At 41.8% G+C, this 13,691-nt stretch overlaps 1 protein-coding gene across 14 annotated transcripts in view; it reads right to left on the minus strand.

The window, feature by feature from the left end:
* Window positions 1–13,691, minus strand: part of IPCEF1 (interaction protein for cytohesin exchange factors 1) — a 201,867-nt gene that overhangs the window by 96,362 nt on the left and 91,814 nt on the right. For 12 of the 14 annotated variants that reach the window (XM_045391349.3, XM_015448996.4, XM_074037303.1 and 9 more), the window contains one exon: window positions 10,105–10,157. Coding sequence is in view for 12 of the 14 variants with exons in the window: in XM_015448996.4 (XP_015304482.1) it covers window positions 10,105–10,140 (36 nt within the window). In the remaining 2 variants the exon portion in view is untranslated. Of the gene's footprint in view, window positions 1–10,104; window positions 10,158–10,458; window positions 10,583–13,691 lie in introns of those variants that run through there. The other 2 variants (XM_074037301.1, XM_074037302.1) reach the window with 2 other exon arrangements.

The raw sequence follows: 13,691 nt of genomic DNA on the forward strand, positions 1-13,691 counted from the left end.
TTTTAAAGGTCTTCAAATAGTGTTTTTCTGCCATTTTCCTCATTCTCTTCTTTTGGGACTACTGTTAGATTTATGTTAGAGATGAGTGATTTTTCTTTCATATCTTAGCTCTTTTTTAATCTCTTTATCTCTCTATGCTACTTACGTCTTCTATCAATTTTTCAAATCTAATTCCAAGTTACTAATACTCTTTTTTGAAAGTATCCAATGTTTATGCCATCTATTGAGCTATTGCAAGGAAGATATTTTCTGATATTTCTAAATTTTTTCAAAACCAACTGATAGTTTATTATTGGTGCCTGATTTTTCTTCAAAAATTGTAAAAGTTTCTTTGAACCTCGTACTTAAACATTTTGTCGAGCTTTTAACTTTTTATTTAATTTAAAATGAAGCTATCTTCTAATTTTTTATTCTATATTCTATCTTTCTTAGCATTATTATTTGTAAATGTGTTCTGGGATTTGTCTTAGTCAGTTTGGACTGCTGTAACAGAGTACCATAGATTGAGTGGTTTAAACAACAAATATTTATCTCACAGTTCTGGAAGCTGGGAAGTCCAACATCAAGATGTGGGCAGAGCTGGTGTCTGGTGAGGGCCCTCTTACTGGTTTGCACATGGCCATTTTCTCATTATATCCTCACATGGCCAGGGAGAAAAGTCATCTCTCTCTGGTCTTTTTTTTTTTTTTTTGAGATGGAATCTCACTCTGTCACCCAGGCTGGAGTACAGTGGTGTGATCTCGGCTCACTGCAAGCTCCGCCTCCTGGGTTCACACCATTCTCCTGCCTCGGCCTCCCGAGTAGCTGGGACTACAGGCGCCCGCCATCATGCCTGGCTAATTTTTTGTATTTTCAGTAGAGACGGGGTTTCACCGAGTTAGCCAGGATGGTCTCGATCTCCTGACCTTGTGATCCACCCGCCTCGGCCTCCCAAAGTGCTGGGATTACAGGCATGAGCCACTGCGCCCGGCCTCTGGTCTCATCTTATAAGGGCACAAATCTCATTCATCAGGGTAAAGCCCTCATGACCTAATTAACTCTCAAAGGTTCCACCTCCTAAAATCATTACAATGGGGATTAGGGGTTCCATGTATAAATTTGTGAGGACTGAATAGGAGGGACACAAATATCCAGGCTATGACAGAATTTAAATTTGCAGAATTGCAAGTGAAAAAGTATTATGTCTTCTCTTTCTCTGCCTTACTGTCTGTCTATATGGCATTCTCTCTCTCTCTCTGTCTCTCTCTCTCTCTCTCTCTGTCTCTCTCTCTCTCTCTCTCTCTCTGTCTCTCTCTCTCTCTGTCTCTCTCTCTCACACACACACACACACTCACTTTCTCTCTCTCTTCCAATCTGTGCTTATGGCTCTCTCTTTTGTGGTTTAGAAGTTACCTCCATTTATTGCAAAACTAGTTCTATAATAATATCCTAGTTTAATCACAGAGAATCTTGCACAGATGGTCCCCAACTTATGATGGATAGTTTGACTTACAATGACTTTATGATAGTACAAAAGAAAAAGCAATATGCATTCAGTAGAAGTTGCACCTCAAATTTTGAATTTTGATATTTTCCTGGGCTAGCAATACCTGGTATGATACCTTCACATGGGATTTTCAACACTTTATTATAAAATAGGCTTTGTGTTAGATGATTTTGCCCAATCATGGGCTAATTTAAGTGTTCTGAACATGTTTAAGGCAAGCTATGCTAAGCTATGATATTCAGTAGATTAGGTGTATTAAGTGCATTTTCAACTTAAGATATTTTCAATTCATTACAGATTTATTAGGACATAACCCCATGGTAAGTCAAGAAACATCTGTATATTCTGTCACTGATCCAGTTGGTGACTAAATTTAGTTCCCGGTTTGGCGCCTGTGTCTGTATCTCCTTCCTCCCAAGGCCCACAACTAGCAAAATGTGTCATCTCAGGCAGTGATTTGGCAACTGTTTCCTCCATTTATCTTTAGCTCCTTTCACAAGTGGGGAAGCTCCATTGTCATCACAGAGTGAACCTAGCTCTCCCCACATTTAGTGGAACATTTTTTACACCCCCATCCCTTAACCTGCAGGCGGAGGCAAACTACTTCCTGCTTCCAGACCAGGTGCCCATCCAACTCATGGCTTCAGTCACGCTGCATTTTTCATTTCTGGTCCATAGAGATGCTTACCATGTTTCTGAGCCTAACTATCCATTTTTGTCTTTCTATGTTTTTCTTTGTCTATCATTGCTATATGTTGGAAGATGAATGGAATGTCAAAATGTGTACCATCTTTGAATGGAAGTCAGTTATTTCATTTATAAGATTCCATCTTAAAACCACAAATGACAAACCAGTCTCTTCTCATACTGGCCTCAATATACCACCAAAACTTTTTGCTTTTTTGTTTTGGTTTGGTTTGGTTTTTGTTGTTGTTGTTGTTTGTTTGTTTGTTTTTGCTTATTTGTTTTTTGAGACAGGGTCTTGCTTTTTCACCCAGGCTGGAGTACAGTGACATGATCGTGGCTCACTGCAGCCTCAAGCTCCCAGGCTCAAGCAATCCTCCCACCACAGCCTCCCAAGTAGCAATTGGGACTACAGGCACACACCAGGGCACCTGGCTAATTTTTTATTTTTTGGTAGAGATGGAGTCTTGCCATGTGGCCCACGCTAGTCTCAAACTCCTGACCTCAAGTGATCCTCTCACCTAGGTCTTCCAAAGTGCTGGGATTATAGGTGTGAGCCACCATACCCAGATAACTTTTTTCTATTCTGCAGAAATATCAGGCCCTTTAACAGTTCCTTGCTTTTGACTACTGTATTTCCCTCCCCATTCTTCTCCTGGTTAATGCTTACTCATCCTCTGAGATCCAGGTCAAATGGCACCTCCATATGAAGCCCTCTCTGACATTAGAAGGCGGTTAGTTCTAATACTAATCTCATATTCACCCAGTGTTATTTATTTGTAGCCCCTGTAATAAGCTATTTATGTTATCTCCGAAGATCTTCATGGTAGGTACTATTTTTGTCCTCCTGTTCACAGATGAGGAACTTCAGCTTGGTGTGGTTAAGAAACTTCTCTACAGATCACGCACAGCTAGTAGCAAAGCCAAGAATGGGGCCCAGCCAGTCAGACTCCTAAGCCTGTTGTTTAATTATATATTCTCCTGCTGTTCTGTCTTCTATGTTCTCACTACGTTTGCTATGCCTCTGCAATTGATATTACAATCTGTTTATTTATCTGTGTGGGACACCATGGTACACACACTGTGGTAACACTGCCTACCCAATGGTCCAACCCAGAGCCTGTGAGTAATCTCAGGTTTGCCCTTTCCCCTCTCCGACACATTTGCTCATGCACCACCCCTGTCCAAGTTTCTTCCTAATATTTATCAAATCTCTCTTCCCTCTCTATCTCCACTATTGCTGCCTTAGTCAGATTCGTATCAGTTTTCTCTTAAACAATGACCAACCATCTCATTCCTGGACTCCCCGTCTGCAGTCTAGATCCTCAAAACCCATTCAACACACCACTGAACAACTACAACTCTGCTTAAAATGCATCAATGACTAGCCAAGAATTCAAGACAGAATTGATGTTCTTGAACATGCCATGTGCTCAAAATCTAGTACCTAGCCCAGTGACTGACACAAAGTAGGCACTCAAAAAAAATTTAACAAAAGATTTATGGTCTTATATCAATTTTTCCTTCCTATGATGCCTTTAGTAAGCATGATGACTTCCTAGGTGCGTGGCAGATAGTGGAACTTTGACAGATGTCTGCAAAGCCATCTACTGCTCGATTAATCAGAGTTGCAAAATACCTTGGCTAGTAAATAATATCAGCAAAGTTAAGCAAAACAAAAGTTTCTCCAAATACCTTTCTCACTCCCAAAGAGGCACATCCATAGAGAAAACCACATAGGATTGATTGACATTAAACTTGAATTCACAGGAAGAGTTGACTCTTGGTATTTTCTTGAAGGTAAAATGGACTTCTGCTGAACAAATCTCTAGTTCTACTAAAAGATTATTTCTTTAAAATGCACAATACCTTTCTCCCTCATCTTCTTTCAACAAACCCTCCAAATACTGAGAATCTGGAACCAAAGAAATATAGACTGCAGGCCAGACGCGGTGGCTTACACCTGTAATCCCAACACCTTGGGAAGCCAAGGTGGGCGGATCACCTGAGGTCAGGAGTTTGAGACCAGCCTGACCAACACGGAGACACCCTGTCCCTACTAAAAATACAAAATTAGCCAGGCATGGTGGTGCATGCCTGTAATCCCAGCTACTAGGGAGGCTGAGGCAGGAAAATTGCTTGAGCCCCAAAGGTTATGGTGAACCGAGATCACCCCATTGCACTCCAGCCTGGGCAATAAGAGCCAAACTCCATCTAAAAAAAAAAAAAGAAAAAGAAAAAGAAAAGAAAAGAAAAAAGAAATATAGAATGCATAGGGCAGGGGTGGCATGTGAGGACAGAAGTTTTCTAGTTAATGAGCCCCTCCCACCCCTACCAATAATCTATTCCCCAAAGAGCTCTCATGCCCTTCCCACCTAAGTCCTTGTGACAGGAAATATGTTCAAGTCTCCTGTGTTTGACCCGCGTGAAGAGCAGCTTTGGCCCCTTATTTCAACATAGGGTTATGTTGATGTAGCCTGAAAGCAAACTGCAAAGTTTCAGCTTTTTTTAATTGACCAGAAACGTGAAGAAAAAACTCTTCGCTTCTTCTCCCTGAAGTTCACACGACGAGCACGGAGATGGAGTGAGCGGTGAGACATGCATGCTTCGTGCAGGCAGAAATCGTGTCCGGGCTATTGACTACACATAGCCACATAAAGACCGACGCTTTGTGAGTGACAAATGCAGAGCTGTCTTGTGAAGCAAACACAGCAAGTACCAGTTTGCTGTTAGACAGATCATCCCACAGGTGAGAGTCCAGGCAAGAGTAAATAACCACAGTAGCAGACATAAACATGCATCCACATCCACTGATCGTTTCCTTGTCAGCAAGAAAACTGAGTGAAATATCCATGATTTATACACATAATTTTTTGTTTCAGGGAAACCTTTTTAGGAGCTTTGGGTACAGGAACTATGTATAGCGGTAAAAGAGAGTATCTGCCTCATTCCCTGTGAGCCCTGTGATCCTTAAACTAAGACTGTTTTCCTTCTTTAGTTGAATAGTGTTGCTAATATCTATCTAGGACCGGAGAACTTTTTTTTTTTTTTTTGAGACGGAGTCTCGCTCTATCGCCCAGGCTAGAGTGCAGTGGCGCCATCTCAGCTCACTGCAACCTCCACCTCCTGAGTTCAAGCGATTCTCCTGCCTCAGCCTCCTGAGGAGCTCGGATTACAGGCACCCGCCACCACAACCGGCTAATTTTTATATTTTTAGTAGAGACGGGGTTTCACCATGTTGACCAGGATGGTCTCAATCTCCTGACCTCGTGATCCGCCTGTCTCGGCCTCCCAAAGTGCTGGGATTACAGGCGTGAGCCACCGCGCCGGGCCGACAAGAGAACTTTATAATCAAGCCTTGAAGATTCATATATGCCAGTATTATTTATTCATTTATTTATTTATTTCAATGAGAAACTGATCTTAAAAGAAAACTAAACAATCATGATTTCGGGCATAACAGTTGGTTATCACCATAGTGTGATTCAAGGAAACTTTATCAATATCAAGGACTACATAAACCAGTTCTTAGAGAAGTTCGGGGGTAGTACCATATCTGGTAACTATATTGAAGATTCCCAACACACAATGAGCCAGATTCTAAAGGCATGTGTGTGTGTGTGTGTGTGTGTGTGTGTGTGTGTGTGTGTTGAGACAGGATCTTGCTCTGTAGCCAAGACTGGAGTGCAGTGGATCACTGCAGCCTCGATCTCTGGGGCCCAAACAATCCACCCACCTCAGCCTCCCAAGTAACTGGGACTACAGACATGAGGCAATACACTTGGCTACTTTTTTTGTAAAGATGGGGTCTCCCTATGTTGCCCAGGGCTGGTCTCGAACTCCTGGCCTCAGTAATCTTCCCACCTCAGCCTTCCGAAGTGCTGGGATTACAGGCATGAGCCACTTCTCCCGGCCTTAAAGTATGAAGTTTATCCAAAGGACAATGGGACATTGAACCAATGTAAGCAGGCAAGTGGCATAATCAGACTTCCATTTAAGAAAAATTCACTCTGGTTGTCATGTGGCAAGTGGATTGGAGGGACACAGGGCCACAGGCAAAAGCCCAGGGGAAGAGGGCAACAGCTGTGGCTGTGAAAATGGGGAAATATTTAAGAAATTGAACCAATAGAAATTGGCGGATTGATACTTTTGGATCTACATGAAACTTTAGCTTTGAAAACCCCATTGTTCCATTTAGAAGAGAGAAAAGAATACTATCAGGTAACAACTCAGCTTAGCAAAATGGGACAATGCTATTTGGCATACACATGATAAAATTTCAAATAGCACTTCAAATTTAGGTGTGAATTCTGAGCAGTTTTCTTAGCACCATGTACCGTACCAGCCTCAGTGAAAACTAGCAGGCTAGGATCAACGAAAGGACCTTGAAGGCATATTCCTTCCTCCTACCCCCAACAAGATGGTATGCTCCTCATCTTTATACCCCAGCACCAAGCAGTTTGCTCAACTCATATAACTCGATAAGTGTTAGTTTAGTGGAAATGAAGTGTAATTCAAGATGTGATTAGGTCAAAGGTGTCAAACCTACTGAAACTACCTAGCATAAAAATAGGTCTCCTGTGCTACATTTTACTTAGAGAAGAAATGACAGCAGAAAATTGAACTAATTTTCTGAACGGAAAGATAAAGTAGGGTAACCACTGAAAAGCTGCTGGAAGAAATGCTTAAAAGAAATGTTCAGCAGTGCACCCAGACACTGACGGCTGTGAGATAAAAATAACGGAAAAATAGACACACGAGGAGAGCTGGCTGATTGACTCTAGGAGTGGAGATGGCTCATGAAATGAGAAAGATCCATAAATAGCCAGAGTTCCCACTAATAAGAATAGAATTCATTTGTACACAAGACCAAGGGAAACAGGTTACCTATTTATAGTGGTAATGGCTCTAGGTCGGAAATTACATGGATGATATGTTAGTCCTTTGGTAATCACAACTGTGATCTTATTCCAGTACCCAGGGTTATACTTGATGTAGAGACTTTAACTTGTCCAAAGCCAATTAAATCTCCAGTTCCTACTCTTCCTGGTACAGTGCCTGATGCATGATAGAATCAGGATAGGTAAGGGTAAGTAATATTAAGTGAATGTTCCAATGAAGGAATAAATTTTTCAAAGCATTTAAATGCTCTCTTACTACCTTGATTTCTAGTTCTTCTTAAACATATAAGATGAACTTCCTCCAGTTGGAAGATTACATCCTTCCAGTGGGAAAGGAGGAGCAATATAAGAATTAAACATTGCATTACCTTTCCCAAGGGTACAAGAATCCTAATCCTTTCTTTTTTATGTCTTTGTTCCAAATAGTACATACACACATGTTTATAATCTTTTATTTATTTATTTATTTATTTATTTATTTATTTATTTATTTTGAGACAGAGTCTTGCTCTGTCACCAGGCTGGAGTGCAGTGGTGTGATCTCAGCTCACTGCAACCTCCAGCTCCCAGGTTCAAGCAATTCCCCACAGGTACAGGCCACCAAGCCCAGCTAATTTTTGTATTTTAGTAGAGACAGTGTTTCACCATGTTGGCCAAGATGGTCTGCATATCCTGACCTCGTGATCCACCTGCCTCAGCCTCCCAAAGTGCTGGGGTTACAGGCATGAGCCACCATGCCCGGCTTATAATCTTAAAATGGATTTTTTTCCGATTTAAAAATTTTCATTTTTGTTACTCTGAACTTCAACTTCCTTACTCTATTTTTATAGATCTGCGATGTCCATTTGCATTAAATCTTGACCACAGGACTCCCTTTCAGCATCCTGTAAACAAGTCTTTATATCAACTCCTAGCCAAAGCCTCCTACCGCAACCACATTGATTCTCTTATTTGTTCCTCTTATTTATGTTCCTTGTAATTATTCACATTTCTATTATCAAAAAACACCCATCCATCCACGCCCATTGGATCACACCTTCCTTTTCTCCAAGCTTTAGATGGCAAATATCCTACAATGCATGACTTCTTTTTTATTTATTTATTTATTTTTTGAGACAGAGTCTCGCTCTGTCGCCCAGGCTGGAGTGCAGTGGCACCATCTCGGCTCACTGCAAGCTCCGCCTCCCGGGTTCACGCCATTCTCCTGCCTCAGCCTTCCGAGTAGCTGGGACTACAGGCACCCGCCACCACACCCGGCTAATTTTTTGTATTTTTAGTAGAGAAAGGGTTTCATCATGTTAGCCAGGATGGTCTTGATCTCCTGACCTCGTGACCCGCCCACCTTGGCCTCCCAAAGTGCTGGGATTATAGGCGTCCGCCACCGCGCCCCAGCCAACTTCTTTTTTTTTTAAAGAAACACCTTATCCCTTATTGGCCACTCCCCATTCATGATTCTGGCCTGCATGTGTGCTGGTGAGGCCATCCTCCCAGTTGAGTTAATTTTTATATCTGGTGTGAGGTAAAGGCCCAGCATCATTATTTTATTTTATTTTTGATTCAAGCGATCCTTTCGCCTCAGCCTCCCAGGTAGCTGGGACTGCAGATGTGCACCACCATGCTCAGCTAATTTTTGTATTTTTAGTAGAGACGGGGTTTCACTATGTTGGCCAAGCTGGTCTCAACCTCCTGACCTCAAGTGATCCACCCACCTCAGCCTCCCAAAGTGCTAGGATTACAGGCATGAACTATCGCACCCGGCCAATATATAACTTCTTATAATTTGTGTTTTCATTTTTAATTTCTGCAGTCTGGTATTTCAAAGTTTCCTGCATTTTTTTCATATCTAACAAGTTTTCTCCTTAATTAGAATTACCACCAGAATTAAAGTGTTTTCATTGCTTTTTCAATTTCTGGGATATGACGTTGTAAGCAAGTCAAGCAAAGGATGTATCAGCCGCCCTGCATTTTACTAAGGTGTCCCTTTCAGGAACTGTCTAGTTAACTCAGTTTCTTCATCCCTGTTACCACAAACTCCCTTGACATCTATTTTCTAATTTGCATCAAGAAACCACAGTCCACATTCCAGATATGGCAGAAAGTCTATACTTTATCCTCCCAACATGCCACTTCTGATTCTGCTTTCAGCTCTGCTCCTAAAACTCTGTCCTATACATCCATCATGAGGTCATTAGATTTGCCAAAAGAAGTACACCGTACAATCCCACACCACTCCCCACAGTCCCTTCTATTAGAAATGCCATGTTACTGACATCAACGTCCTAATTTTTCCCTGCGTAAGTTTCCTTGTCTAATAGAATTATATACTTGCTCAATTCACTGATCCATCTTAGGCAAACATATGACTATAAAATTGTTTTAAAAGATACCCATGATTTCAGTGAAATTATTTTTATTTTTTTGAGGGAGAGTCTTGCTGTGTCGCCTAGGCTGGAGTGCAGTGGCGTGATCTCGGCTCATTGCAACCTCCACTTCCCAGGTTCAAGTGATTCTCCTGCCTCAGCCTCCTCAGTAGCTGGGATTACAGGCACACGCCACCACACCCAGCTAATTTTCGTATTTTTAGTAGAAGCGGGGTTTCACCATGTTGGCCAGGCTGGTCTCAAACTCCTGACCTTGTGATCTGCCCGCCTCGGCCTCCCAAAGTGCTGAGATTACAGGCATGAGCCACTGTGCCCAGCCCAATTTCAGTGAAATTATTAACAGAATTTTTCCTATAGAGTTTGCATGAGAGGTTACACCAGTACCATAGCTAGCATCTTCTTAAAATATAATTTATGTACAGTATATTAAAACCATGGTATGCAGCTTAAACTTTAAAAGTAAAAATCTAGAGGTCTTAAATGCTTGGTGACCATAAGACCCTTTAAACCTAGCAACAGGGTCTTTGGTTCTACCGTGGCTAATGAAATTGAGGACAATAAATTGCTGGCCAAACTTGAAATCAACCTATTATTTTACTCATTCATCAAATTGACAATATCTAAAGCCTGGGGTATTCCAAAGGATACTTACAAGAGCACTGCCATCAATAGCCATGTATGATGTCATCTTAGTAGAAACAAAAGCTAGAAGAGAAAAAATACTTTCAGTTAAATGTGAGATTAACGTGTTCAGAAAAACATATCTCTTTGAGTGGGGAGAGAAAATAATTCTATTGTGATTAATCAATTTTACAATAAAAGTAATTCATTAAATAGCCTTTCGGTCAGGCATGGTGACTCATGCCTCTAGTCCCAGAGCTTTGGGAGGCCAAGGCAGGATGATTGCTTGAGGTCAGTAGTTCAAGACCAGCCTGAACAACATAGGTTGACCCTGTCCCTAAAAGAAAAAAAAAAAAAAAACATAGCCAGTTATAGCGGCACACACCTGTAGTCCCAGCTGCTCAGGAGGCTGATGTGGGAGGATTGCTTGAACCCGGGGGTTCAGGGTTACGGTGAGCTATAATGGCAGCACTGCACTCCAGCCTAAGTGACAGAACAAGATCCTGTCTCTTAAACATTTTTTTAATGAATAAATAAATAAATAGCTTTTTATTTCAGAACTCAATAAGCCAACTGTTTAAAGTTGAGTTCATAAGATAAGCCAGAATTTCATTTATACATTTGTCAATATTCTTTTCAAGTGTTCAACAAGACATGTACATGATTTAAACACTTAATATTGCTTGCTCTCTCTAATATATATATATATATACACACACACACATTTTGAGAAGTGGAAATCTTTTCCTCTTCGTGACAAACAATGCAACTAAGATGTGAAAATGTGGCCCATCACTATTTTCCAACTTTGAAAACACAGCTAACTCCCGTGCCTCTGAAGTCCCAAACTTTAATACCAAGATGGGCTCCTTTTGATGTTGGCACTTTGTAGTGGGTTGCCTGAAAAACAAGACACTCTGTGGTTTCAAGAAAAGCAAATGAAATCCTCATGTTTTCAACTTTGACAAGAAAGAAACGTGTTAAAGATCCACAAGCCACTGAAACTCTCCCCAAAGCAGACAGCTTTTCAACTTCTTCCCAGTGACATGACAAGTACACATTCATGACCTGTTTGTTTCTTAAACCAGTGGAGGTTCCCAAATTCTGAGTAATGGGAACTCCTTTTCATATCAAAAATGCTATGTTTATATTATGTAGATATTAATAAGACATTTATTGGTAAAATGTAAAAGAGAGAAACCATAATAAAAAGACTGATAAATTTAATTACTTAATTTTAACTTATTTCTTAAAAAAACACTAAAACCTAAATTTAAAAAATCAAGTCACAAGCTGATAAAAATATCTGAAATATACATTTAATACATAAGAACCATAAAATAGAGTTCTTACATGTCACAAAGAAGATAATAAGCAAACTAATAGAAGAACAAATAAAGGAAAATTGAAAAAATAAAATGCAAATAACTAATGCTTCATCTCATTAGTAATAAAATAAATGCAAAATAAAATATCATGATTCAATTTTTAATCTTCAAGATTGGAAAAAATTAAGTGATGGAAGCCAATTTGGCTGGAGGTGGAGGTGTGTTGAAAAGAATACTCTCACATGTTGGGATATCAAAATGTTACAGGATCTTTGGGTTGTTGCTCTTCTGGCCAGAAACTTCTGTGGCCGGTGGCACCTTTGCCCAAGTTCTTGTCCCGCATCCAGGAATAATGAGGTACACAGACAAGTAGAAGGGAGCAAGATGAAGAGGAGCTTTATTGAGTGTTAGAACAGCTCAGAGAAGACCCATAGTGGGTAGTTCCTCTCCACAAGCAGGTCGTCCCATGGAGTGTTCAGCTTTCAGCAGAGAGGAGGCCCTCAAGTGGGTCGCTGCTCTCTGTAGCTGCTAGTCCCAATGTCTCTGCAGGTCCTGAAGCTCTCAGCAGAGGGTAGCTACTCCCTGCAACTGGTTGTCGGGATATCTGCTCAGCTCTGGCTCATCTTCGGGCTTTTACGGCCTCAGAGGTGAGGAAATGCACACAGATTGGTCCATGGGTGGCCATGGGAGGGCCCAGAAAAGGCACCACAAGTTCCCACTCCAGTTGGTGAGACTGGCAGCCCGGCCCCCAGTCTTCAGGCCCTCCCCAGCCTGAAGGTGAGCCTCACCAGGGACCTCCCCCTTCCGCCCTGGAATCTGTCTGCCTCCTGCTGCTGTCCATGCTGCCTGGGCTTGTGGGGACTTTGCTCCCATCAGAGCAGGCACTGAGGGAAGGGAGAAGCCAGGCAGCAAGAGCAGGCACCCCTGAGCCTGCAAGGACAGCAGGGGCCTTCTCAGGCCCCCAAGAGTGCAGTGATGCCTGAGTCTGGGGTGGGTAGGTCCTGACTACTCTTTGGAGTGGGAGGCCTGGGTCTGTAGCTACAGTTTGGGTGGCTGTAGCTGCACCCGGGAGGGCAGGGCTCCTGCCTGCTCCTGGCCCCCCAAGAGCACAGGGAGACTCAGATCTGTAGGTATAGCTTGGGTGGCTGCAGCCCTGCTCAGGAGGGCAGGGGTTCTGCCTGCTCCACTGTGGTTTGGATGGCTGCAGCAGCACCCAGGGAGCTCCATCTCAACTCAGAGTCTTTCTTTTGTATGCACTTTACCTGCTTAATTCCTAACTATCCCTTAAGTCCTCTCTGTCCACACCTATTGCCATCATCCTAGTCCAAGCCATCAGCACCTCCCTCTTGGACCACTGCAAGAATATCCTAGCTGATGTCCCAGCCTTCTCTCAGGCCCAGTGATTTCTTTTCAGTGCACATCTGACTATTTACCTCTTTCCTTAAATCCCTACAATGGTCATTTGTCGTTCAATAAAGATCAAAATTGTGAAAACCTCCTACAAGTGAGGCTTTGCACCATCTGACCACTACCTCATCTCCAGCCCTTCCTTGGGGTGTTTCCATATCTGTTTCTCTCCATCTCCCTTACTCAATGTCTTTTTTTTTTTTTTTTTAAGCCCTCAAACACATTTATTTCCATTTCAGGGGCTTGGTGCATGCTTTTTCTCAACAGTCCCCACCTAGGATGGCTTATACCATCTAATTTTCCCAACTCTCTGACAGAAGGTCACTTCATCAAGAAAACCTTCCCTGATCCTTAGGAGAGATCAATCACCTTTTATAGCCTCTCACATTACCTTATTTTTTATTCATAGAAGTTTTCATCATTGTAGTGAATGATTAATTTTGCAATTGGTTCTTTAACATCTGACTCTCCAGTATAATATATCCTACCTGAAGACAGCCACTGTGTCTAGCCTTGTTCACTTATTTGTTGCTGTGTCCCCAGTCTCTGTATACAGGGGACTGTATATGTCATGCTCTGTATATGTAGTTCAATATATATTTGTTGAGTAAATGAATTAAATATACAAGCAATAAAACCACTCACTATAGATGAGTTTCCATAAAGGAAATTTGTGAATTCCAAGTATTTGTTTAGTAAAATATTGGCATCATGAATATCCCATTAGAAGTCTCCTTCCCAATCTGCAGGATATGGAAATGAGATGGTGTTGATGTCATACTTCCTTTGGTCAAAGAGCAAAAGGGCAGAAATAATACGCAGTCACTGGCATGGGTGGTGGAGGTGGGATGGGAGACAGCTAGGGCTGGATGTCCCTTTGTGG

Source organism: Macaca fascicularis, chromosome 4 (assembly GCF_037993035.2).
Source record: "Macaca fascicularis isolate 582-1 chromosome 4, T2T-MFA8v1.1".
Taxonomy (NCBI): domain Eukaryota; kingdom Metazoa; phylum Chordata; class Mammalia; order Primates; family Cercopithecidae; genus Macaca; species Macaca fascicularis.